This window comes from Mauremys mutica, chromosome 1, assembly GCF_020497125.1.
Source record: "Mauremys mutica isolate MM-2020 ecotype Southern chromosome 1, ASM2049712v1, whole genome shotgun sequence".
Classification (NCBI taxonomy): domain Eukaryota; kingdom Metazoa; phylum Chordata; order Testudines; family Geoemydidae; genus Mauremys; species Mauremys mutica.
In genome coordinates this window covers 356,804,667-356,830,198 of record NC_059072.1, presented here as the reverse complement: position 1 = coordinate 356,830,198, position 25,532 = coordinate 356,804,667, and the positions used below count along the sequence as shown (strand labels likewise).

Sequence of the window (25,532 nt, the reverse complement as noted above, 5' to 3'; positions counted from 1 at the left end):
TCCCTTCCCAAAACAAAACAAACCCCCTCAAGTCTCGAAATTAATAATTTCATAAAAAAAATCTAGAAGCCATTTCTGCAAATATTAAATTAGATTTCTTGATCTAATCCTCCAGTTGCTGTAACCTGATTACCTATTAATTTGTTTTGGCTGTGAACATAGGGATACGGCTCCTTAACTTGATTAGACGCCAAATCTTATATCTTTATAACTGCATTTTGCAAAATTGGTTTATACCTTTTTGTTAAAAAAAAAAAAGTGTGTGTGTGTGGGGGGGGAAGCCAACCCGATATAAAGAGATCGGGTGGCAGATTGCTGCGCAAAAAGCCCTCAGACCTTTGCCACACTTTTATCTGTTCAAATGTGCCTAGATCCTCCAGGTCCCCTGGAGACCCTGCTCTGGCTCGTTAGCACCTGGGCATCTCGAGAATTTCTAGCGCGCCGTGTCCAGCTCGTCCCACCCTGTCCCCGGCTCCAGTGTCACTGGCCTCGGGTCTTTACCTGTGGAGTAAGGCGAAGGCTGGTGGTCTCGCAGGGCCCCCAAGGTGCAGTTGGCCGTGCTGAGCGGCGGGCACCCGGGGTTGGTCCCAAAGCCGGTCCTGATGGGGTTGTACTGGAAAGTGTTGGCCTGGCTGCAGGAGCTGAAGTCCGCGTAGGCGGAGGCTTCCATGGCGGCCATGCAGGAGTCGTAGGAGTTGAGGTAGGAGTAATCCATTTTGTACATAGAGGAGGTCACAGGTGGATGGCCGGAGAGCTCGGGGGAGGGAGAGAAGCGAGGGCCCCACCGGAGGGGTCGGTCTCTGGAGTCCGATCCAGGGGTCCCGCCTCAGCGCCCCAGGGTCCGGCTGCCACTCGACCCCCTGTTCCGAGCTCTTGGTCCTCCTGGCTCAGCAAGTTCCTGGATGCCTGGAGAAGGTGCCTCTCCACGCACCCCTCTCCCGCTGCTTCCCCCCTCGGCTCCCGGCTGGCGGGCCCGGCCGCCGCGTAATATACGTGGCTGGGTCTGGGGAGACAATGGGGAAGGCGTCGGTTGGTTTTGCATGACAATATCTCCGGAGTCTATCGGGGGCAGCGGGAACGGGGGGAAGCGCCTCCCACCCCTGAGCATCACGAATTCAGCCCTTAACCCTTTGTGGCGTGCGGGGCGGGGGCGGGGGCGGGGGGGGGGGTGTCCTGCTGCTGCCGGAGCCGAGAAACCCCAGCTTGAGCTGGGCCGTCTCTGGCCCAAGCAGCCCAGCGGAGTGGGTCCAACCCCCCTGCCCCGCTCCAGTGCGCCCTGCCTGCGGGGCTGGGAGCAGCGAGAGGAGCTCGCCACGGTCCAGGCCCGCCGCTGGCCCGGCGGGCTTAGCAGAGCCCCAGAGGCGCTCGGATTGGGGGCTCGCCCAGGGCTCGGGGACCAGGCGGGAGGATCGGGGCCAGCCCCCTCTGAAAACGGAGCCAAGGAAGGGGGCTGGTGCCAGGGACTCACACCGGGGCCTCCCGCCCCCATCGGGTCTTACACTCTCCAGAGCCCGTTATTCCTGCCCGAGCCCCAGAGGCAGCACCCCCGGGGCTCCCCTTGCGGTCCTGGGGGGGTCTCTCTCCCCTCCAGGACCCACCCGCAGCCCAGGGCTGCGCGCCGGAGCGGAGCCTCGAACCGCTGCCCCGAACCGCTGCCCAGCCCTGGAAACCCAGGAGCGGCCTGGCGGGGTCGGAGGGGGTGTGAGAGCGAGAGCGGCCCCCCCGGATCGCCCCCCGCCCCGAGCCGCACCGCCCCCACTCCACGCAGGGCCCGACCCCCCGGGGCAATGGGAGTTTTCGGACGGGAGGGGCTCGGGCGTTCAGGATCGGGGCCTGCCGCGGGAGCCCCCCGGCCAGCTCGAAGTTAACCCGCTGCCTGCTGCTCCGGCGGGTGGGGAGCCCCCCCCCCGCCGCCCCTCTGCTGGGCGAAGCCACCCGCGGGGCCCCTCCCGCCAGCAAAGTGCAGCTTTCCCCGGCGCGATCCCTGGGGCTGCGGGCTCCTGCCGGGCGGGGCGGGGAAAGGTGCTGGTTAGCGCTGCTGTCCTTTCCTTCCTTCCTTCCTTCTTTTCCTTTCTTCCCTTTCTTTCTTTCCTTCCTTCCTTCCTTCCCAGCGCTGCTGTCCTTTCCTTCCTTCCTTCTTTTCCTTTCTTTCCTTCCTTCCTTCCTAGCGCTGCTGTCCTTTCCTTCCTTCCTTCTTTTCCTTTCTTCCCTTTCTTTCTTTCCTTCCTTCCTTCCTCCTTCCTTCCTTCCTTCCTTCTTAGCGCTTCTGTCCTTTCCTTCCTTCTTCCTTCCTTCCTTCCTTCCTAGCGCTTCTGTCCTTTCCTTCCTTCCTTCCTTCTTTTCCTTTCTTTCCTTGCTTCCTTCCTTTTCTCCTTCCTTACTAGTGCTTCCTTCCTTCCTTTTCTTTCTTTCTTTCTTTCTTTCTTTCTTTCCTTCCTTTTCTTTTTTCTTTTCTAGCCCTTCCTTCTTTCCTTTCCTTCCTTCTTTTCATTTCTCTTTACTTTCCTCTTCCTCTCTAGTGCTTCCTTCCTTCTTTTCTTTTCTTTTCTTTTCTTTTCTTTTCTAGCGCTTCCTTCCTTCTTTATTGCCCTTATTTTCTTTTCTTTCTTTCTTTCTTTCTTTCTCAGGCGTCTCTTCCCACCTGGACCCTCGGCTCCGTCCTTCCCAACCCGAGATGTCTAGAAAATGAGCCCCCCCCCCCGCCCCGCCCCGTGCGGTTTATTTCCCTGCTCCGGCTTCCCGGGGTTTGGTTTCGTTTGTGCAGTTCCAGTTATTCAGCCTCTGCCCCCACAGCCCTCCCGCCAGACCCCTGGTTATTTGGGGCAGGCGGGGGGGCTCTCGCGCTTGTGTTTTATTCCCTGGATCGAACCGGGCGGGGTTGGCTCGGGACACACCGCAGCTGTTTGCGCCCGGCGCAGATCCGGGGCTACTCGGGGCAGGGACATTGCGATGAAAACAAAATCTGGCCACCCCCAGCCCCGGGGCAGCGGGTTTGGGGGCGGACCCGTCCTAGACACGTTCCCCCAACGAACCCCTGCCCCGGGGGGCGGCAAATCCACCCGCCGGCCCGGCAGGCAGAGTCCCCGGCTCCCCGCCCGCGCCGGGAGACACCGGCTCGCTTTCCTTTGGGGGGGGGGAAGCGAGAAGCGGGGCTGTTGGGGGAGGGCAGGGGCTGGTCTATAAACTCGAGTGGGCTGGGCTGGGCGGGGGGTTAAAGTCCCCCCCCGGGCCCCGCCAGGGCGGGGGTTAGAGTTTGGGCACTGGACCAGCGGAGTACTGGGGGGCGGGGGGGGGGCGGGGGTAGATCTAGCTACAGACACACGGGCCTGGAGCGGGGGCGCAGGTCGGATCCCGGCGGCAGGAAAGGGCCTTTGGGACCGGGGCAGGGACCCTGGGGTGCGCTGGGCACCGGAGCCTGGGGGGAGGGGGCTAGATCCGTGGGGGAGGGGTCTGGCTGGCTGATATCGGGTGGGGGGTATATTTGGTTATTCGGGGGGAGGGGGGCATGAGCCGGTTCCTGTGGCCATTAATCCCTTTCAGAGACAAACCTTTCCCGTCACTCACTCTTCCCGCTAAGCAGCCCTGCCCCGCCCCGCCCCCAGTGCAATCAGCCCCCTCCCGCAGCACCCCGGCGCTCCCGGCCTCCGTTGACGCACATCTACCCAAGGGAGAGGGGCGCACGTGCGGGTGGGGGGGGAGCCCCGGACGTGGGGGCGGTGAAGGCCCGGGGAGCTGAAGGAAGAGCCCCCCCACGCCCCGTGCAGCGCCTCGCCCTCTTGTCACTTTCAGCAGCCCCCGTCCCCCCGCGTGTCTCATGTCACGCGTGGCGGTGGCTCCGGGCGGGGCGAGGGGCGATCGGAGCCTGGCGCAGCAGGAGGCCATGGACCCCGCACCCTCCGCCCGGCGCCGCAGCCCATCGCCCCAGGCCCCTGGGCCCCGTGCGCCAAGCGGGAGCGGGGTCGGGCTGGCTCCAGCGCCAGGGAACGAGCTGAGCTGAGCTGGAGCGAGAGGCCACGGGGCCAGGAGACGGCACCTGACCTGGGGCCCAGGCGGAGCTGGTGCGCGGCTCGGCTGCAGCCAGAGAGGACTGTACAGATACTGCAGTGCCACCCTGTGCCCACTGCACCCAGCGCGGCCATCCTGCGCCCACTGCACCCAGCCCGGCCACCCTGCGCCCATCGCATCCAGCCCGGCCACCCTGCGCCCTCTGCACCCAACCCGGCCACCCTGCGCCCACTGCACCCAGCCCGGCCACCCTGCGCCCACTGCACCCAGCCCGGCCACCCTGCGCCCACTGCACCCAGCGTGGCCATCCTGCGCCCACTGCACCCAGCCCGGCCACCCTGCGCCCACTGCACCCAGCCCGGCCACCCTGCGCCCACTGCACCCAGCGCGGCCACCCTGCGCCCACTGCACCCAGCCCGGCCACCCTGCGCCCACTGCACCCAGCCCGGCCACCCTGCGCCCACTGCACCCAGCGCGGCCACCCTGCGCCCACTGCACCCAGCCCGGCCACCCTGCGCCCACTGCACCCAGCCCGGCCACCCTGCGCCCATCGCACCCAGCCCGGCCACCCTGCGCCCACTGCACCCAGCCCGGCCACCCTGCACCCAGCGCGGCCACCCTGCACCCAGCGCGGCCACCCTGCGCCCACTGCACCCAGCCCGGCCACCCTGCGCCCATCGCATCCAGCCCGGCCACCCTGCGCCCACTGCACCCAGCCTGGCCACTCCGCACCTACTGCACCCAGCGCGGCCACCCTGCGCCCATCGCATCCAGCCCGGCCACCCTGTGCCCACTGCACCCAGCGTGGCCACCCCACCCCCATGCAGCCATGCCAGTCTGTCAGACCCATCACACAACTCATTGTGCCCACCATGCTCAGCCCACAATGCCATCAGACCGAACCACCCTATGTTCCCACATCTGACCCAGGATTATGGACACTCCGGCACCATAACAATCATCCCCCTCCCTCGCTAGGCCACCCCTGCATCATTGACCTCAGCTCTCTGGGGGCCAGCTCAGCCGCAGGGAGGCGGAAGTAAACACGAGTTTTGTGTCCTGTCGGGTGCTTTGGGCAAATCCGGAGCGTCTGGGCCAGGGGCCAGGCCATGACATGAAAGGGTGGCAAATGCAGAGTGATAGGAGGAACTGCTTTCTCATGTGTTAGGCTGGGGAACTCACGGCCACATGAGGTTGTTGCGGCCGAGAACTCAGCAAGATCCAGAAACGGGCTGGACATTTCTCTGGGTAACAAGAACATCCAGAGTTATAAGAAGAGACAGAAACTGTGAAAGGCAGATTAAACCTCAGATTTAAGCCAATCTCTAACTATTAAGGTATGTCTACCCTGAGAGCCTGAGTCAGCCACCACGGGCCAGCCATGGGGGGTTCACTGCAGTGTAGCCGTGCCCTTAGAGGCCAGGATGAAACCAGATTATGCCCCAGCTGCTACTGCCAGGTTCTCCTTCCTTCCTCAGAGGCGGCTGATGCTGACTCTGTCAGACACAGGACACTGCGCTAGCTGGAGCTCCTCGCTGAGCCAGTCTGGCAGGACTCGTATCCCCCTGAACCGTTAGAAATAAAATGACGAGGAGCTGACGCATCAGCTCTCCCTCTTTGACAAAGCCGGCCTGGCTTCTTTTTGGGAATGTGGGAATTACAGCTCAGATCAGAGCCGGGCTCAAGCTAATGCAGTATCCGCTCCCCATTGGCCAGGCCCAGCTGCTTCAGAGGACGGGGCACTAAACAGCTATGGGCTAACCTTGGGGGAAATTTCTCTGTCACCCCTGTCCATCAGGCCCACAGCCTGGCGTGGTCTCTTCGCCCAGCTGTAGCTGCTTTCTAACAGATCGCTGCGGGGTCAGTCACGGCAGGGTGGGCTTGGAACGCCAGAGTCTGGACAGAAACGAACAACGTGCAATTGACTGAATGGCAGATTCTTGGGGTTTCCTCTGCTTAATCAACACAGAGCAGGAAAATCTGGGGGATGGAGGAGAATCTGGGCTGTGGCTGTCTGGGCACATGCAGTGCGGATGGATGGGCTCGTGCACTTTCACCAGACTTTTCAATTCCTTTGCAATCAGTGCCCTGCCGTCTGGGGCCCAAACTCTTTACCGACCTCGTCTTCTGCTTCCTCATTAATTCTGGGTTTACACTCCAGAAAGAGCCAAGGCCGAGCGTACGTTTTATCTGTGGGCGGGATGCACCTGGGGGCCGCTTCCATCCTTAAAGAGCTTTTGGGTGGGAGGGAAGGGCGGATCTCAGGGGTTTAGTGAATAAGCCACAAGCTCAGCTCCTCCCCAACATCTTCATTGTCCCCTAGAAGCAAATGAACAAAGTGTTCCCTGGTCCAGGGAAGGACCCTGCCACAAAACTCCAGGCAGGGAGCAGATCGTTTCATTCAGGATCCTTTTCCAATCGCTCGTCCCCCCTCCCTATGTCCCCTCATCCATCCATCAATCCATCCATCCATCTTCCAGTGCCCCTGTGTCTATTCAAAGCCTCTCTTGCATCCATGGCAAATCTGTCTTGGTTCATGTCAGCAAAGACATCTGCAGCTCAGCCTCCCTCTTGGCCATGTCTCCCCTCCTTTCATTGTGTCCTTGCTCCAGCTTGCCTCAGCTTTGCTGATCAACGGCTGAACAGCACAAGGCGTTGATCAGAACCATTATTATTTTTCCTGATGCTTGGCAGGAACATAGGACCTGCCAGGCTGGCTCAGCCCACCCGTCCATCTAGGCCAGGGGCGGCTCCAGGCACCAGCACACCAAGCACATGCTTGGGGCAGCAAGCCACGGAGGGTGCTCTGCTGGTCGCCGGGAGGGTGGCAGGCAGGCTGCCTTCGGTGGCTTGCCTGCAGAGGGTCCGCTGGTCCCGTGGCTTCCGCAGACCTCCCGCAGGCAGCGGACCCTCCGCAGGCAAGCCGCCAAAGGCAGCCTGCCTGCTGTGCTTGGGGTGGCAAAATGCCTAGAGCCGCCCCTGATCTAGGTAGTGCCCCAGCTCTGACGGTGGCCAGCAACGCAAGGTATCGGAGGACGGCAGAAGAAACCCTGCAGCTGGCAGTTCTATAATCATCCACCAGGGAAGGTTCTGGCCTGACCCCCATTAAGTTAGAGGTTGGCTCATGCCCTGGAGCATGAGGGTTAAAGAGATTTGGAGCGATGTCCCCTGCCAAAAAATCTTAGCTATTTTTTTTTATACTCTCTTGTCCTGTACGGAAAACACCCACTTGCTAACAGTGCTGTGGCGTCAGAGGCTGCCGTAGAGATGTGGCACAGTTGTCATTGTCTCTGGGATGTGTCGGTCCTTCTGGTGCCATTACTATTATGGCTCACTGTATTACAGTAGCCCCTAACTGAGCTCAGGGTCCTGGCGTGCTAGGTGCTGTACATACATAGCAAAGGCCAGGCCCTGCCCAAAGAGCGGACACGCTCAGTGTAAAAGAAGGGCGCGTTCTCCCCCGTTTACAGGGGGGGGAATTGAGGCTAAAGGCATTGATGGAAGAGCTGGGAACGGACTCGGCCCCTCGCCAGGGCAGCCCAGCACAATAACTCCAAGACCAGCCTTCGCCTAACTAACAGAGGAAAAGGCGAACGAAGCACGACCTGACCTGTCAGAACCTGGGGCAGCAGCTGTCAGACTCTGAGCTCTTTGCGGGGGTGACTGTAGGGTCGCCAACTTTCTACTGGCACAAAACTGACCACCTTTACCCCGCCCCCTGTCCCGCCCCGCCTCTGAGGCCCGGGCCATGCCCCGCCCCTTCTCTGAGGCCCCGCCCCCACTCGCTCCACCCCACCTCCTGCTGTGGCTTGGTCTTCCCACCCTCACTCACTTGCTCATTTTCACTGGGCTGCTCAGGGAGCTGGGGTGCAGGAGCGGGTGAGGGCTCAGGGCTGGGGGTGTGGGCTCTGGGGTGGGGCCAGAAATGGGGATTCAGGGTGCGGGAGGAGGTTCCGGGCTGGGACAGGGAGTTGGGTGTGTGTGGAGGGGTGAGGGCTCCAGCTGGGGGTATGGGTTCTGTTGTGGGGCTGGGGATGAGGGATTGAGGGTGCTCTGGGCTGGGATCAAGGGGTTCACAGGGTGGGAGGGGGATCTGGACTGGGGCAGAGGGTTGGGGTGCGGGGGGGTGAGGGCTCTGGCTGGGGGTGTGGGCTCAGGGTGGGCTGAGGCTGAGGGGATTGGGGTGCAGGAGGGGGGCTCCGGGCTGAGACCGAGGGGTTCGGAGGGTGGGAGGGGGATCAGGGCTGGGACAGGGGGTTGGGACCAGGGAGGGGCTCAGGGGTGCAGGCTCTGGGCAGCACTTACCTCAAGCAGCTCCCAGAAGCAGCGGTATGTCCCCACTCCGGCTCCTATGCATAGGAGCAACCAGGTGGCTCTGCACGCTGCTCCATCTGCAGATGCCACCCCAGCAGCTCCCATTGGTCATGGTTCCTGGCCAATGGGAGCTGCGGGGGCGGTGCTTGGGGCGAGGGCAGCGTGTGGAGCCCCCTGGGTGCCCCTACGTGTAGGAGCTGGAGCGGGGACATGCCGCTGCTTCCAGGATCCACATGGTGCCACCAACTGGACAATCAATGGCCTGGTCAGCAGTGCCGACTGGAGCCGCCAGGATCCCATTTCGACCTGGTCGAAAGCCAGACACCTGGTCACCCTCAGTGGCTGTCACTCTGTGTGTGCAGCACCTGGCACAGCGGGGGCCTGATCGCTGCTGGGCCCTCTAGGTGCTCCTGGGAAACGAATTCCATTAAAACCACAAACATGGAGGGCACACGGGTGTGGCGGAAGCAGCCTTCACACTGGCCCTTCCGAGCGCCGCAGTCTGGGCTTTTCACACAGGGCTTTAGTGTAATACCAATGCAGGATACGACCCCTCTCTCCATCAGGCCATGGGACGTGGACTGAGGAATGAGGAGGGCTGGGGGAATCCTCTGGCCCCTGCTCTGCTGGAACACTAACGGCTCCTCCTGGCCTTACCAGCTGTGCATCGTGCCTGTGCCAACCCCCACCCCACCCCCTTCTCTCTCTGTCCCCTGCCTCCTGAGCTGACTTGTGTCCCCACTGACTTTCGCCAGCTCCCCGGGCATGTGAAAGGTTGGCTCGTTAATACCCCGCTGGGCACCGCTGAATGGCAAAGTCCAAGTTAAAGGCTTGGCTCCCTTTCAGAGACATCAGAGGAGGCATTAGGGAGGATTAGGGCCACTTTCAAGACAACCACTTTCACTAAAGAGGATTTAAAAGTCTAATTACAGGCCAGGCAAAGGGCTTTGTCACCGCCTGGGCTGGGCGCTTTCAATGGGCCAGTTGCTCCCTGGGATGCAGCTAAGGGGGGAGGGATCTGCCCCGGCTTCCTGCAGCGAGGAGCCCCTCTGCCTGGACTGGAGACTCTAGCGAGCGAAAGCTGGGCCCGGAGGCCTCAAGGCAGGACGGCCCCCGAGACACTCTGGGCTAGAAGATGGTGGGACGTTGGTGTCACACGTGGGCGAAGATCCTAGCTCAGCCTCAGGATCAACCCTGGCTAGAATCAGCTCTGGGGTGCGGGGGAGCCTGTCCTGCCCCACGATCCTGTCCGGAGAGAGCTGCTCTCTCACAGGACCCCTTCTGCAGGGAGAGAGGGGGGTGGGAACCTGCTGGCCCGAGGACCCACTCTCCACTCGGCCAGGAAACATCTCCTCTGCCTGGATCTCTGCCCTGGCTCTACTCTGCTGGGGGGAGGCTACTCTCCATTGGGTCTCTGCCCGAGAAGGGGAGAGCGATTCCCTCCTGGATCCTTAGATCTACTCTGCCAGGGGAATCCCATTCCCAGCCACCCTATGCCAAGGGCACCAGCGCAGCCATGACTGCAGCTGGCTCCTAGGCCCAGGCATGGAGCCGGGACCTGTGCAAAGCCAGGCGAGCGCCTTTGGGCATCCTGGGGCTGAGCGGGCTGCGGCAGACCTGTCTGACCCCTCAGGGCAGCGCACAGATTTTTTTTTTTTTAAAGTAACCTCCTCCCCTTCCCCTCCCCACCCCACGCCCAGCTGCTGCGGCTGGGTGCTGGCCTGGAACTGCTGTCTCTGGACCCAGGCAGGTTGCTAAACAAGTTAATTAGATCAAGGAGATGGAAGCTGGCTGGTGACAGAGAGCCCCAACTGTCAGCCTGGCGGAGTTGTGAAAAAGTTAATTCAATTAAGTTTTCCCTCTAAACTAATTAGGCAGCAAGCTGCCACGCGAGGAGCTGCTGCTCTTGCTACCCGGAGCCAGGGGCAGAATAGAGGGGGAGGGAGGATGAAGGGGGTGCGGGGTTGGAAGAAAGAAAAATGGACAAAGCGAAAGAGGGACAGAGAGAAAATGAAAGGACAAAGAGGTGCAGAGAGTGGAAAAAATGATGGCGAGAGACATCCGCTGAGGCCAGGGGCACAGGCAGATTAGTGAGTCCTGCCCAGACCCTGGGAACAGTCACCCTGGCTTAGCTACAAGCTCCAGCCAGCCCAGGCGCCTGGCTCTGACCAGGGCCAGCACCAGATGCTGCTGAGGAAGGGGAAAGACCCTCACAGTCGCCGTTAGAGACTAGCTGAAGCACAAGGGTCAATAGCTAGGAAATGGCCAGGCAGAAATCGGACACACAGGCTCTGCCTACACTGCACTGTAAACCCGGGTCTGTGGGATCCGGGCGTGTGGACTCGGTGTTTCCAAGGCTGCCCGTGAGCGTCCACGCTGCATTGTAAACCCGGGTCTCAGAGCTGTGCTAGTGCGTCCACACTGAGCTATGCAGCCTTCTGACTGGGCTTGAGCTGCGTCCACACCGCAGGGCTCCGACCTGAGCCTCAGCAGGACTCAGGCTCTGCCCCACCCTCCTAGCAGGATCCCAGGACCCGCTGACCTGAGCTGGACTGAGTTGTGTGTGGACAGAAGAGGGGCTTGGGCTCAAACCTGAGTCAGCGCCTGGGTTTAGTGTGCAGTGGAGATGGGCCCATTGGTACCAGCGGTGCTGCTGCACTGTAGCTGCAGCCAGCGAGCAAAGGGGGGAAAACCTCGGCTTGGAAGAGGACAAGCTGTGGGATGGGGCAGTGTGTTCCAGTGGGCAGGGCTCTCTCATGCTCTCCCTGCAGTGCCGCTATGGCAGAAATGAGCACTCTAGAAATACCCAGAGAAATAGACACACCTGGAGCAGATGGTAATGCCCATTGCCTCAGGTGAGGGGGGAGAACTGGACCCCTGGGTGCTATACTAGACTCTGCCACTGACTCACTGTGTGACCCTAGGCAGGTCACTTAAGCCAAAATGTTGAAATCCATGTGACTAAAAGCCAGATATTTAGGAACGTAAATAAGGGATCCTGAAGTGAATGGACATTGTTGGCACTTGGCACCTCTGAAATCAGGCCGCTTTTTTAGCTGCATTTAAGTGCCTAACTTTAGATAGCCAGGTTTGAAACCTGTGGCCATATCATTCTGTACCTCACTTTCCCCGCCAGCTGTGCACCATCCAGTGCTGCAGCTGGATTGGCTACTGTGGTTTGGGCCATCGAACCCAGCAGAGGTCCAAATGGTCCAACTTGTGGCAGCAGTGCCAGTACGGTCATGAGAGTCTCAGCTTCCGTTTAAAAAGAAATGCATTAAGGCTCTAGCCCATGTGGCTTCAAAGCAAACCGGAGTGTGACTGACACAGTGATGCCTGCCTGAGTCTGCAGACAACCTGAAACAACTGCACTAAGAGAGGTGTGAACTGCTCGCAGTCATCTCAATGACATGTTAACTCTGAAACCTGAATAGTTTGAACTATTTCACTGCCGATCAAAGCACACAAGACCATATTGGGAAAGTCACATTATGAAGATCGGGGCGATCTACCACAAGGGGTTAAAATACATTGAAACACCCGGGGGCACTAAGGCGAGGGCACTGTGGGGGCAGGCAGTTACCCCCCCCCCCACACACACACACTGGGGGATGGAGGGAGCTCTCCTCTGCTTTACTGCTGTAATGGGGCAAATTTGTAGCTAGCTGAGGGCCTGCTTGCCTGGGATGAACGGCCTCACATCAAGGCTACACAAAAGACAGGAACAAGGCAGCTAAAACAAGCTGGTGGAAAGGACTTGTGGGTACAGCTGCAGGCAGCTAACATGTCAGGCAGTGGGGTGGGGCTTAGGGGCATCTTGCCTCAGCATGGGACTGGTGCGGCCCTCACTTCGTCACGGTGGCACAAGGTGCAAGGCAACGGGGCATCGAGCACTAAGTATGCACCTGCCAAGGAACTATGGCGCCAGGGTTTGCTCATGGCTGCGACTGGGAGCTCCACTGTTTAGGGATAGGCCCGAGTAGGAGGTCTGCAGGGCCAGGCCTGCCTCGTTAGGTACCAGGCCTGGTTCTGGTGCCGTGTAAACCCTGATGGTGATAATCCCAGTCCGGGCTGGCTCGTCCCAGCACCTGCGGACACACACAGCAGAGCGACTCTCCGGTACTGTGAGGCCCTGCTGTGTGAGCCCGGTTTCACTTGTGTCCCCCAACACTTCCCTATCGTGTGGGGCTGGACTTTCAGCCCCACCCGGCCGTCCCCGAAGGGCCACAGCTGGACACGACCGGATGCCAGAGGCGGCTGGGTTTTTCCCAGGGATTCTCAGGCCTTGTCAGCCATTGCCTAGGCTGCCCTGGGTCAAACACAGCCGTGGGGCTGGCCCTGGTACGATGAGCTGCACTGGTCCGGATCACAGCTTAGAGTAGCTTTGCCCAGTGGTAGCATAAGAGGAACAGAACATTAGAACAGCCGCCCAGGGTCAGACCCATGGTCCATCCAGCCCAGTGTCCCGTCTTCCAACGATGCCAGCTGCCCCCCCAGCGGGAATGAACAGAACAGGGAATCAGCAAGTGATCCATCCCCTGTCACCCGTTCCCTGCTTCTGGCAATGCAGCCACATCGACTGCTGGCCACAGAGGCTGAAATCCACCCGACTGGCCAGTGCCCAAGGGTAGCCCTCTTTAACCTAGAAATCAGACACATGCAGTCCTTGCTGCCACCTGTTCCCTCCCGCCTCCTGGAACCTCTCTCCCCAGCCACTTCCCTGCGCTTCTGCTATTTTTCATTGCTCTTGGTCACAGAATTGTTTTAATTACCCCTGTTGGGATTTACGTACCTGGAAGTGTCTCCTCTCCTGCCGCTCCATAAACGCTGGGGGTGTGTCTTGTGACCGCCCCTTGCCACCTCCCCGCATCCACATCAGAGATCTACTGAGGTCAGATGCTGCTAGACCCAGCAAAGCTGGTTGGGAGCCACCGCTCAGTTTCCTGTTGTTTTCCTGCCAGAGGGAGCTCCCTCAAGCTTCCTAGCCATGGCCTGGGTTTCTCTGGTTATTGACTGGCTTTACAGTAACGCCTGGAATGATGGGGGAGGGAGGGGTGGTTATGGTGCCCCACAGAGCTCACCCTCTGCACAGATAAGCCAAACGGTTGGTTAGGGAAACTAAGGTGCAGAATCCTTACAACCTCACTGTCTAATATGGTGTCGCAGCTATTTGGCGTGTGTGTGTGTGTGACCATTGACCTCGGCACCTCAAGGTCAATCCAGTAAAGCTGAACTCCATGCACTGATCTAGTCTAGCAATGAGAGCGGGCTCTGCCTGCTGAGAGACAATGTTTTCGGAGCTGTGCTGGCAACAGGCAGAATGACAAGCGGGGGCCACATGCCTCTCCCGTTAGGAACGGGGAGGCAAACCCGCTGCACCTCTTGCTCTTACACAATTGTCTCCGCAGCTTTCAAGGGCACGGCTCCCCTCCCCTTGTCTGCTGTGGGGAACATTACTGCTCCTCTTCCCAAAGCCTTATCCCTCATGGACGAAGACAGGAGACCCCCAGACCCAGTGCCTCTCTGCATAGCAGCCAGCGCCATTACATGCGCCAGGCATTTCTTATAACAGGGGCCCAACCCAACCCAACCGAGGGTTGAAAGGGCAAATGTCCAGAGCCAGCACCTACTTTCCCTAGCCTGGAGCAGCTGGCCCCAGCCTGCCCGTGGGTCACGCTACGGGAAATCACGGGCCCCTCTGAAACGGGTGGCATTTACGAAACAAACCAGCAATGTACTAGACATAGGCAAACAGGCTCCCACACAGCTCGCAGCCCAACTTTGTCAGCCCTGTTTACCAAGGGCCACCCATGCCTGGACCGCCATACCTCACACATATCGCTGCAAGCACCTAACACTGCAACCCGTAATACAGCATTCCCGGCGCTCCAGCTTGAGGCTTTTTGAATGAAATAATGTGCCTGATTCACCCGTTATTTCCACCATTGTAAAATGGGGTATTTTTAAAAATCAGACCTAAGATTTCTATGAGCGAGAGAAGGAAACCACGGTGAACACTAAACCAGTGCTTTTTATCTGGCTGCACATGGGATGCCCTCCAGCCACCCAGCGGTGTGGACCTGCCACAGAGAGTTATGACCGATCATCCCGACCAGGGGCAGCTCCAGGCACCAGCCTGGGGCGGCGAGCCACGGTTGGGGCAGCCTGCCGGTCGCTGTGAGGGTGGCAGTCAGGCGGCTTTCGGCGGCGCGCCAGAGGGAGGTCCGCCGGTCCCATGGCTTTGGCGGCAATTCGGCGGCAGGGACGCCAATGGCGCAGCACTGGCAGACCTCCCGCAGGCATGCCCCAAATCCGCGTGACCAGCAGACCACCTGCAGGTGCGCCACCGAAAGCTGCCTGCCTGCCGTGCTTGGGGCAGCAAAATATGTAGAGCCGCCCCTGATCCCGACCCCTGTCAAAAGCAAACTGGCGCATCCTCATTGCATGTTTTGTATAGTTCACCCTAGAAAATCTGTTTTTCCCTTGACTTTCAGCGGACGCTCTGCTCACCATTTTCGAATGATGCCCACTGCCGGTAATCCCGGTGACTAAGCCAAAGTTTTGCCTTCCTGACATCCGGTGCCTGTTATGATTCACGGGATATTGCCATGGCACTTAATTCATAATTAATAATTCTGTTGGTGACGCCTGAGCCAGCTGAGATGCCAGCTCCCTCTCCTAGAGCGACATTGACGCTGCAGGGCTGGCCGGGGTCTAAACGTCGTCCTAGCAGCGCGTTTTTAGGCTAACTGCACTATTTAGTAACAAACTCAACGCTCTCCCACAAGTCAGCAGCTCCGACTCCGCTACTCACAGGCAGCACGTCTGGGGCCCTTTTCACGTGGTCAGTTTCAGACCAGTGAGTTTGTTCAAAGTGAGGGCGCTCAAGCAACAGATGATTGATTAAAAACAGGCTCTAAAAGCTGTTCCAGAAGACCGGGGCTTAGCTGCAAATCTGCGTCTCGCATGTAGCGGGAAATCAAGGAGTACTGAGTAACGGCAGCGCTGGGCCAGGTTTATAAAGCTGACCGTCTTCCGGGGTTTAAAGACCTTTACGCGTCTGTCCCTAAATATCTAACTGTTGTGCTGCTGTCGCCCCACTGTAAGAAATCGGGGGGGTAGCTTGTTGTGAGACTCTGTTCCCCGCAGGAGCCTTCTGACCAAAGCCTGAGCCTTTGGCCTTTCTGAAAGCTCTTGCCTCCTCTGTTTGCACCCAACGCTCCCACTGAAATCAGCGGGCCCAATCCTGCTCCCCGCCCATTCACCCCGTGGAACTCCTTGGCCACCAGGGAAGTGGCTGCCAATTGACACCGGCGTGAGGCCAGAATCAGGCCCATGAGGAAAACAGGATTGCTGACTGGAATCTAGCTCAGGCCTGTAGTGATCCGCAGTCATCGGGTGGTCCAGAAGTGAGGGTCTCAATCCAGTTCTTAGCGCTAGTTGGCACCAGTCGTCCCCCTGGCTGGCAGGCTCAGCAGAGGGGAGAAGGACGGATCTCCATTCTCACCCCTAAACTGGTTCCTACCTGTCCCACGTGAGGCCCATCATTGAGGAAAGCTTGCAGTGCCTCTGCCCAGGGCTAGATACAAGCCGTCAGCTCCAGCACTGACAGGCCAGCACCTCCCACCCACACGACATTCACTACAAAGTACCATGAAAAAGCGGGGAAAGAAGAAGGTTCCCATGGGCATTTCTGTGCCACACCACTGGGAACTATGTGAACCCAGAGTAAAATGCTTGCTATGTTCCCAGCATTCACGCAGGGAACGTAGATAAAAACATAAATACTCTGGCTGGAAGGATGCAGCATAACACGACTTTTATTCCTAAAGTCCAGCACCGTAGCACACAAGGACCCAAACCAGAGAGAGACAAAGCAGGCTGCTCCCTCACACAGCGAGCATTGGCCCCAGCCTGAACTCAGCTTTTCACAGAACTCCAGCTCCAACAGAAGGGTTCACGGTGACGTGGCTTGCAACAGCGCAATGAGTCCGACATCCTATGGCCTTCGCACATGGGGCTGGGTTTTCACCAAAGCTGCTGGCCCTCAGGGTCACGGCAGAAGCTGTGGGGTGCAGAGCGTCTGGAAATCTGCCCCTCGTTTGGGTGCCTAAATGAGCTCCCCGTAATAGCAAGACCCTCTTGCCTACTCCCACGCAGCCGTCCCAGGTAAAGCAGTGGGACCCGCCCCGGCGGGAACGATCCTGCCTGGGCCAGGCTCACCCCCGTTCTAACGACCAGGCTCTTTATGCGTCACACACACCAGGGCAGAGCCCTGTTTTCGATGCTGGCTCCCAGCGGCCTCCGGACTTTCTGCTGCATTGTTTTATTTTACCACAGATGAGGAGCTCTGACTGAGGACCGGCTCTGCGGCCCCGTCACTAGCGGGAGCTTGCCTGCTTCTAATCAAATTAGCAGCCCGGCACGGGGCTGAAGGCTGGCAGTAATTGAATTTCTCCCGTCACAGCCTGATGTTTCTCCCCGCCAGATCCTGCCTGGGTTTTATTGTTTCTGGGCTAGGCTGCAATGGCACATTTATTTGATCTGTCACAGGGAGCCCTTTAACCCGCTGCTGTTTGCTTAAAGGCACACAGGCTCCTTTCCCTGAAACACAATTAAAAACAAATAAAACAATCTGGGAGGGTTTTTGTCCCCGCCCCGCTGTCCCCTGCGGAAAGGCCTCAGAGTCCTAGTGGGTTCCTCCCTCCAATCGGCTCCACTCAGCCAGTTTGTAACCAGCCTGGCGCTGTGGCGTGGCTGAACAGCGCTATGGACGGCTGCTACGGCTGGGAGCTGATCGGCTCTGAGCCCATCTCCAGGCTGGGAGTCCTTGTTAGCTTGCCAAAGCACTCTGAGAAAAGGAGCTGGGCCGAGCGCGCCGCTTTCTTGTGGCAGGGCTACCCAGGCCCAGGGTGTGGTACACAGAGCTGAGTTATCGTAGGGTCCCTCTGGCCTGCCAGTCGCCAGCACTGGGCTGCACATCACTGTTACAGGAGCAGGTGTCTCGTGACTGCAAGGCTGGGCTCATGCTGTAAGGTCGTCAGTGCTGCTAGGCCAGTGAGTCTCCAACTTTTACACTGCTCACCCCTTTACATAGCAAGCCTCTGAGTGCGACCTCCCCCTCCCCCTAAATAAAAACACTTGTTTTATATATTTAACCCCATTATAAATGCTGGAGGCAAAGTGGGGTTTGGGGCGGAGGCTGACAGCTCGCAACCCCCCATGTAATAACCTCATGACCCCCTGAGGGGTCCCGACCCCCAGTTTGAGAACCCCTGTGCTAGGCGTATCTTGGGTTGTTATTGCAGAGTTTTACGTGCTGGGCTGACTGTGGTGTTACTGTGCAGGGTGTGGAGTTCTGGGTTGTAAGCACTGATTTGTTATTGTAGGGTCACTCAGAAATGCTGTGCACACACGGTTGTTAGCATAGGGCCCCTCAGAACCGCTATGCACTCTGGTTTGTTATTGTAGGGTCGCTCACAAGTGCTGTGCACACACGGTTGTTAGCATAGGGCCCCTCAGAACCGCTATGCACTCTGGTTTGTTATTGTAGGGTCACTCACCAGTTTGTTACGGTTCTACAGCGTCTCTCGTGAAGGCGCGGCCAATGGCATCTTTACCGTTGAGGGGAAATACAGGCCTGGAGTATGGAAAGAGGGAGAAAAGCAGGAGTCGACCGTTCCAAACCGCAGAGTGTGGGAGCTGTGATCCTGCCCCTCGGGGTGAGCGCTCGGGGCGGTGGGTTAGTGACAGAACCAGGGGCTCCAGCTCCCAGCAGGACCACCAGGAACGCAGGCAGGAGCAACCTCAGTGTCCAAGAGACAGGTCCTCCAGCCACGGAGATTGGCCTGTGACCGTGCTGGGCCTGTCCGACTCCCTGGTGCAATGTGCCCCTCATCGATCCAGCCCAAGGGCAAGCGACGGCCCAGTGGGCCACAGGAGAAATCAGACCCTTTGCTTGGAAGAAACCACATGCATGGGGCTGGAGTGTCTGTTTTCCTCTCACTGCGGGAAGAGATTATCCAAGCAGGGGTCCTATGAGCAGCTTAGTGGGAGGACTAGAAAAGTGAATAACATTCCATAACCGGGTGGGTGCTCTCACTCCACCCGTGATGAGCCCCTGACACGGGACAGGGATGAGGATGGGAATGGAGGGCAGATACCTGGGAACCTGACCCCTTCTCCTAGGCTGATGGCTCATGGGCTGCTGGCAATCTGATGATCTGCCTGTTCTGTCCTGTTGGTACACCCAGCCTGCCCAGCCGCTGATTGCAGAATGCCCCTGACCACAGCGGGATGGAAGGTGGCTCATGCAGGACAATCCGGTCAGAGATCCTAGGTACGTCTTTGGGTGGCTGGCCCTTGCTGCTGCCCGTGTCACAGCCGCGATGTGAGCTAGCGTATGTACATCTACCTTAGCTGCGGTCACACCTCTCAGCTGCAGTGCAGACATACCCTTAGTGGGGCACCGTGCCTCAGTTTCCCCACCTGTAAAGTGGGGACAATGATACTGACCAACCTCCCAGGCTTCACTGATGTTTGTAAAATGTCCTTTGCATGGCTGACACCACAGCAGGGCCAGGTATTAGCAGCACCAGCAGGTGCGTTCCCAGGCGAGGGTGCAGCTTGTTACGGCCACGTAAGGAGGTGTCTAATACCAGCACCACCAATGAAGGTCTTTGTGGAGACTCGGCACTCAGGGTGTGTCGCCACCGCACTCAGAGGGGTGACTGCAGCCCATTTAGACAGAGCTGAGCTGGCTCTGATCTAGCTAGCTCAGGTGCCAATAGCAGCGAAGCTGCAGCAGCACCGACTCTTCAAACCCACCCGGCCCCCTGGATAATTACCGGGGTGGCGAGCCCACGCTGGAGGCCGTGCTGCTGCAGCATCACTGCTACTGGGACCTGAGTTAGCGAAATCAAAGCTAGCAACCCCCGCGGCAATCCCACTCCCACGGCCATGTAGACGTAACTCCCAGAGCACAGCGAGAAGGGGTTTGCCACATGCCTGTGAGCAGAGACAGGCAGGGACTGAATGGAACAACGGGGCTTTTTAAACAGACAAATAAACTTTCTGTCATGAAAAAAATGCCGTGTGTGTGTGGGAGAGAGAGAGAGAGAGAGAGAGAAAATTCTTGTTTTTCCATGTGGGGAATGAAATTTCTATTGCAATATTCACAAATAAAAGGTTCCCATTTCCCACTCATCTCTTGTCGTTTGTGGTTCACAAAATAAGAAATCTGAACTTTAAAAAAAAAGTTGAAGTGATTTTTTTTTTAAATCCCACTCACCTGACGCCAACGCCCCACTTTTAAAACGAGGCCTCGCTTTGAAACTAGAAAACACTAACCGCTAAGCACAAACACCAACAGTTTTCATGGACATTTGCGAAAGCTGACAATGAATTCAGCCTTTTTGTAGCCCTTGGCAGCCTTTGACCCGCCGGAGCGGCGAAGCAGCACCCGGTTCCACCAGTGAAAAGACACGCGCCCCGGGGACTGAGTGGTGGGACGGTAGATTTAATAGCGAAGATTTAAGGCCAGAAGGGACCACTGTGATCATCTAGTCTGCCCTCCTGCCCAGCACAGGCTGGGGAACTCCACTCAGTTACCCCTATGCTGAGCCCAGTGGCTTGGGTCTGACTGGAGCATTTCTGTGAGCTAGCGTCAGAGAACAGGAGGGACCAATGCCCGACGCCCCTGAGATGTCAGGGACTGGATCAGGTGAGCCACGCCCAGATGAGGCCGGCAGGCAATGCTCGCCCCATGCTGCGGAGAAAGGCAAGCTGCCCCCCCGCCCAGCTCCAAATCTGGTGACTAGTTCGACCCAGTGCATGCGAGCAAGACTCACCAGCCAGCCATCTCTAAGGCAGAACATTCTCTGTACCACCCTACAGCACTAGTTCTACCCAGCCCATGTCCTGTCTCCAGTTGTGGCTGAGCCCTAATGCTTAACAGGACGGTGGCGGGGGAGGGGGGAACAAACAACATAAAACTAGAATACATCTGGCCAGTTGTGCATGGGAGGGGTGGGGTGAAGTCCTTCCTGACCCCCACAGGTGACACACTGAAGCCCTGAACCATGAGATTGGATTACAATCGTCGTCTTAAAGTCAAGTGTTACGAGCGTGTTGAGAGCAATGCAGAGTTTCCTTATTTCTGTAGCCCACGAAGGGGAGGGATGAACAGGGGTTGCTGTGATGGGGGCCATTAAGCAGTAAAGGGGTACAACTATCCAGGTGTAAGACAGAACCAGAGCATCGTTCATAGCATATCAGACCTTTAGTTCATCAAGGCTGACTCAGAGAATCAGAGATAGGCAGGGCTGGAAGGGACCTCGCAAGGTCATCAAATCCAGCTCCCTCCGCTGAGGCAGGACCAAGTAAACCTGGACCAGCCCTCATCTTACAAACGTCCAGCGATGGGGATTCCACAAGCTCCCTTGCAAGCCTGTTCCGGAGCTTAGCTCCCCAGAGAGTTAGAAAGTTTTTCCTAACGTATCACCTACATTTCCCTTGCTGCAGATTAAACTGATTAATTCTTGCCCTACTTTCAGTTGACGCATAATATAAGAACGGCCACACTGGGTCAGACCAATGATCCATTTAGCCCAGTATCCTGGCTTCCAACAGTGGCCAATGCCAGGTGCTTCAGAGGGAATGAACAGAACAGGGCAATTATTCAGTGATCCATCCCCTGTCGTCAAGTTCCAGCTTCTGGCAGTCAGTTTAAGGATACCCGGCGCATGGGGTTGCGTCTCTGACCATCTTCAGCTAATAGCTATTGATGGACCTATCCTTGATTAACTAATCTAGTTCTTTTTGAATCCAGTTATACTTTTGGCCTTCACAACATCCTCTAGCAAGGAGTTCCACAGGTTAACTGTGCATTGTGTGATGAAGTACTTCTTTATGTTTGTTTTAAACCTGCTGCCTGTTAATTTCATCGGTTGACCTCTGTTTCTTGTGTTACATGAAGGGGTAAATAACACTTCCTTATTCCCTTACTCCACATCAGTTATGATTTTATAGACCTCTATCATATCCCTCCTTAGTCATCTCCTCTCCAAGCAGAACAATCTCAGTCTTCTTGATCTCTCCTCATGTGGAAGCTGTTCCAGACCCCTCATCATTTCTGTTGCCTTTCTCTGTATCTTTTCCAATCCTAATATCGCTTTTTTGAGATGGGGCGACCACATCTGCACGCAGTATTCAAGATGTGGGTGTACCATGGATTTATATAGAGGCTACATGATATTTTCTGTCGTATTATCTATCCCTTTCTTAATGGTTCCTAACAGTCTGTTAGCTTGCTTTTTTTTTTTGACTGCCACTGCACAGAGTGGATGTTTTCAGAGAACTATCCACAATGACTCCAAGATCTCTTTCTTGAGTGGTAACAGCTCATTTAGACCCCAGCATTTTGTATGTATTTAGGATTATTTTTCCCAATGTGCATTACTTTGCATTTATCAACACTGAATTTCATCTTCCATTTTTTTGCCCAGTCACACAGTTCTGTGAGACTCCTTTGTGACTCTTCGTGGTCTGCTTTGGACTTAATTATCTTGAGTAATTTTGTATTGTCTGCAAATTTTGCCACCTCACTGTTTACCCCTTTTTCCAGATCACTTATGAATATTTTGGAAAGCACAGGTCCCTGTACAGATCCCGGGGGGACACCACTATTTACACCTCTCCATTCTGAAAACTGACCATTTATTCCTATCCTTTGTTTCTTGTCTTTTATCCAGTTGCTGATCCATGAGAGACCTTCCCTCTTATCCCATGACTACTTACTTTGCTTATGAGTCTTTAGTAAGAGACCTTGTCAAAAGCTTTCTAAAAGTCCAAGTACAGTATAGACATGAGATCACCCTCCTCCACAGGTTTGTTCATTCCTTCAAAGAATTCTAATAGATTGGTGAGGCATGATTTCCCTTTACAAAATCCATGTTGATCTTCTCCAACATATTGCATTCATCTAGCTGTCTGATAATTCTGTTCTTTACTATCATTTTAACCAATTTGCCGGTATTGAAGTTAGGCTCACTGGCCTGTAATTGCCGGGATAACCTCTGGAGCTTTTTTTAAAAAGCAGCCTCAAATTAGTTGTCCTCCAGACATCTAGTACAGAGGCTGGTTTAAGTGATTGGTTACATACCGCAGTTAATAGCTCTGCAATTTCACATTTGAGTTCTTTCAGAACTCCTGGGTGAATCCCATTTGGTCCTGGTGAATAATTACCATTTAGTTTATCTATTTGTTCCAATACCTTCTCTAGTGCCACCTCAATTTGGGACAGTTGTTCAGATTTGTCCCTAAAACACATGGCTTAGGTGTGGGAATCTCCCTCACATCCTCTGCAGCAAAGACGGATGCAAAGAATTCATTTCGCTTCCCCGCAAAGGCCTTGTCTTCCTTGAGTGCTCCCTCAGCACCTCGATCGTCCTGCAGCCCCATTGGTTGTTTGGCAGGATCCCTGCTTCTAATGTACTTTAAACAATGGTTAGTTTTTGTGACTTTTGCTAGTTGCTCTTCAAATTCTTTTTCCGCCTAATTCGACTCTCATACTTGACTTGCCAGAGTTTATGCTGCTTTTATTTTTCTGAATAGGATTTGACTGACAATTTGAAAGGACGTCTTTTTGTCTCTAACTGCCTTTTGCTGTTTAGCAATGTGGGGTTTTTTGGTCCTCTTACTGTTTTTTTTTAATTATTTAGGGTCTGCATATAGTTTGAGCCTCTATTATGGTGTGTTAAATAGCTTCCACGCAGCTTGCAGGCATTTCACTCTTGTGGCTGTTCCTTTTAATTTCCATTTAACGAACTTTCTCACGTTTGTGCGGTTCCCATTTTTGAAGTTAAATGCTGCTGTGGTGGGCTTTTTAGGCGTTCCTCCTTCCCCGCACACAAGGATGTTACATTTAATTACATGATGGTCACTATAACCGAGTGATTCAGCTGTATGCACCTTTTGGACCAGATCCTGTGCGCCACTTAGGACTAAATCATGACTTGCTTCTCCCCTTGTGCGTACCAGGAGTAGCTGCTCCAAGAAGCAGCCATTAATGGTGTTTAGAAATGTGATCTCTGTCTACTGTCCTGAAGTGCCACATACCCAGTCAATATGGGGATAGTTGAACTCCCCCATTATTACTGACGTCTCTGTTTTTGTAGCCTCTCTGCTCTCCCTGAGCATTTCATAATCACCATCCTGGTCAGGTGGTCAGTAGAATATTCCTACTGCTAGACTCTTATTATTCAAGCATGGACTTTCTATCCACAGAATCTCTGTGGTACAGTTTGATTCATTTAAGATTTTGATTACAGTTGACTCTCTGCTTTCTTTCACATGTAGTGCCACTCCCCCCCAGCACGACCTACTCTGTCATTCCGATATATTTTATTCCCTGGGATTACCATGTCCCATTGATTATCATCATTCCACCACATTTCTGTGATGCCTGTTACATCAATATCCTCATTTACTACCAGGCACTCAAGTTTACCCATCTTAGTACTGAGACGACTGGCATTTGTATACACGCATGTATAAAATTTGTCAATATTTAGTTGTCTGCCTAAATGTGATGTAATTGAATTGGACTTTTTCATTGGACTGTTTTGTTTCAGTTCTTACCTGTATTTTTTTTACCGACTTCTATCCTCTCCTCTTTACAAGGATATAGAGTATCCCCTTTAATAAATCCTCCCCTCAGGGATGTCTGTGTCCAAACCACGTACTTCTCAGGATCTGTCAGCTTTTCGCCAGCCCTTAGTTTAAAAACTCCTCTACAACCTTTTAAATCTGGTTCCATTTTGGCTTAGTGGAGCCCATCCTTCCTGTACAGGCTTCTCCTTTCCGAAAAGGTTCCTCAGTTCCCAACAAACCTCAACCCCTCCTCCCTACACCATCGTCTCATTCACACATTGAGACCCTGCAGTGCTGCCTGTCTCTGTGGATGGAACTGGAAGCATTTCAGAGAATGCGACCATGGAGGGGAAAGTGATCAGGAGCAGTCAGCATGGATTCACCAAGGGCAAGTCATGCCTGACTAACCTAATTGCCTTCTATGACGAGATAACCGGCTCTGTGGATGAGGGGAAAGCAGTGGATGTGCTATTTCTGGACTTTAGCAAAGCTTTTGATACAGTCTCCCACAGTATTCTTGCCAGCAAGTTAAAGAAGTCTGGGCTGGATGAATGGACGGTAAGGTGGATAGAAAACTGGCTAGATGGTCGGGCTCAACGGGTAGTGATCAATGGTTCCATGTCTAGTCGGCAGCCGGTATCAAGTGGAGTGCCCCAAGGGTTGGTGCTGGGGCCGGTTTTATTCAATATCTTCATTAACGATCTGGAGGATGGTGTGGACTGCACCCTTAGCAAGTTTGCAGATGACACTAAACTGGGAGGAGTGGTTGATACGCTGGAGGGTAGGGCTAGGATACAGAGGGACCTAGACAAATTAGAAGATTGGGCCAAAAGAAATATGATGAGGTTCAACAAGGACAAGTGCAGAGTCCTGCACTTAGGACGGAAGAATCCCTTGCACTGCTATAGACTAGGGACCGAATGGCTGGGCAGCAGTTCTGCAGAAAAGGACCTAGGGGTTACGGTGGACGAAAAGCTGAATATGAGTCAACAGTGTGCCAAGAAGGCTAATGGCATTTTGGGTTGTATAAGTAGGGGCATTTCCAGCAGATCAAGGGATGTGATCATTCCCCTCTACTCAGCACTGGTGAGGCCTCATTTGGAGTACTGTGTCCAGTTTTGGGCCCCACACTACAAGAAGGATGTGGATAAATTGGAGAGAGTCCAGCGGAGGGCAACAAAAATGATTAGGGGGTTGGAGCACATGACTTATGAGGAGAGGCTGAGGGAACTGGCATTGTTTAGTCTGCAGAAGAGAAGAATGAGGGGGGATTTGATAGCTGCTTTCAACTACCTGAAAGGGGGTTCCAAAGAGGATAGATCTAGACTGTTCTCAGTGGTAGAAGATGACAGAACAAGGAGTAATGGTCTCAAGTTGCAGAGGGGGAGGTTTAGGTTGGATATTAGGAAAAACTTTTTCACTAGTAGGGTGGTGAAGAACTGGAATGGGTTACCTAGGGAGGTGGTGGAATCTCCTTCCTTAGAGGTTTTTAAGGTCAGGCTTGACAAAGCCCTGGCTGGGATGATTTAGTTGGGTTTGGTCCTGCTTTGAGCAGGGGGTTG

At 55.6% G+C, this 25,532-nt stretch overlaps 1 protein-coding gene across 1 annotated transcript in view; it reads right to left on the bottom strand.

Annotated features, from left to right (window-relative positions):
• PHOX2A (paired like homeobox 2A) overlaps positions 1-1,089 on the bottom strand; it is a 14,208-nt gene extending 13,119 nt beyond the window's left edge. Inside the window, exon 1 of the mRNA XM_045023065.1 lies at positions 502-1,089. Coding sequence (XP_044879000.1) covers positions 502-724 — 223 coding nt within the window. The 5' untranslated portion in view covers positions 725-1,089. The remainder of the gene's footprint in view (positions 1-501) is intronic.
• Positions 1,090-25,532: the final 24,443 nt, after the last annotated feature.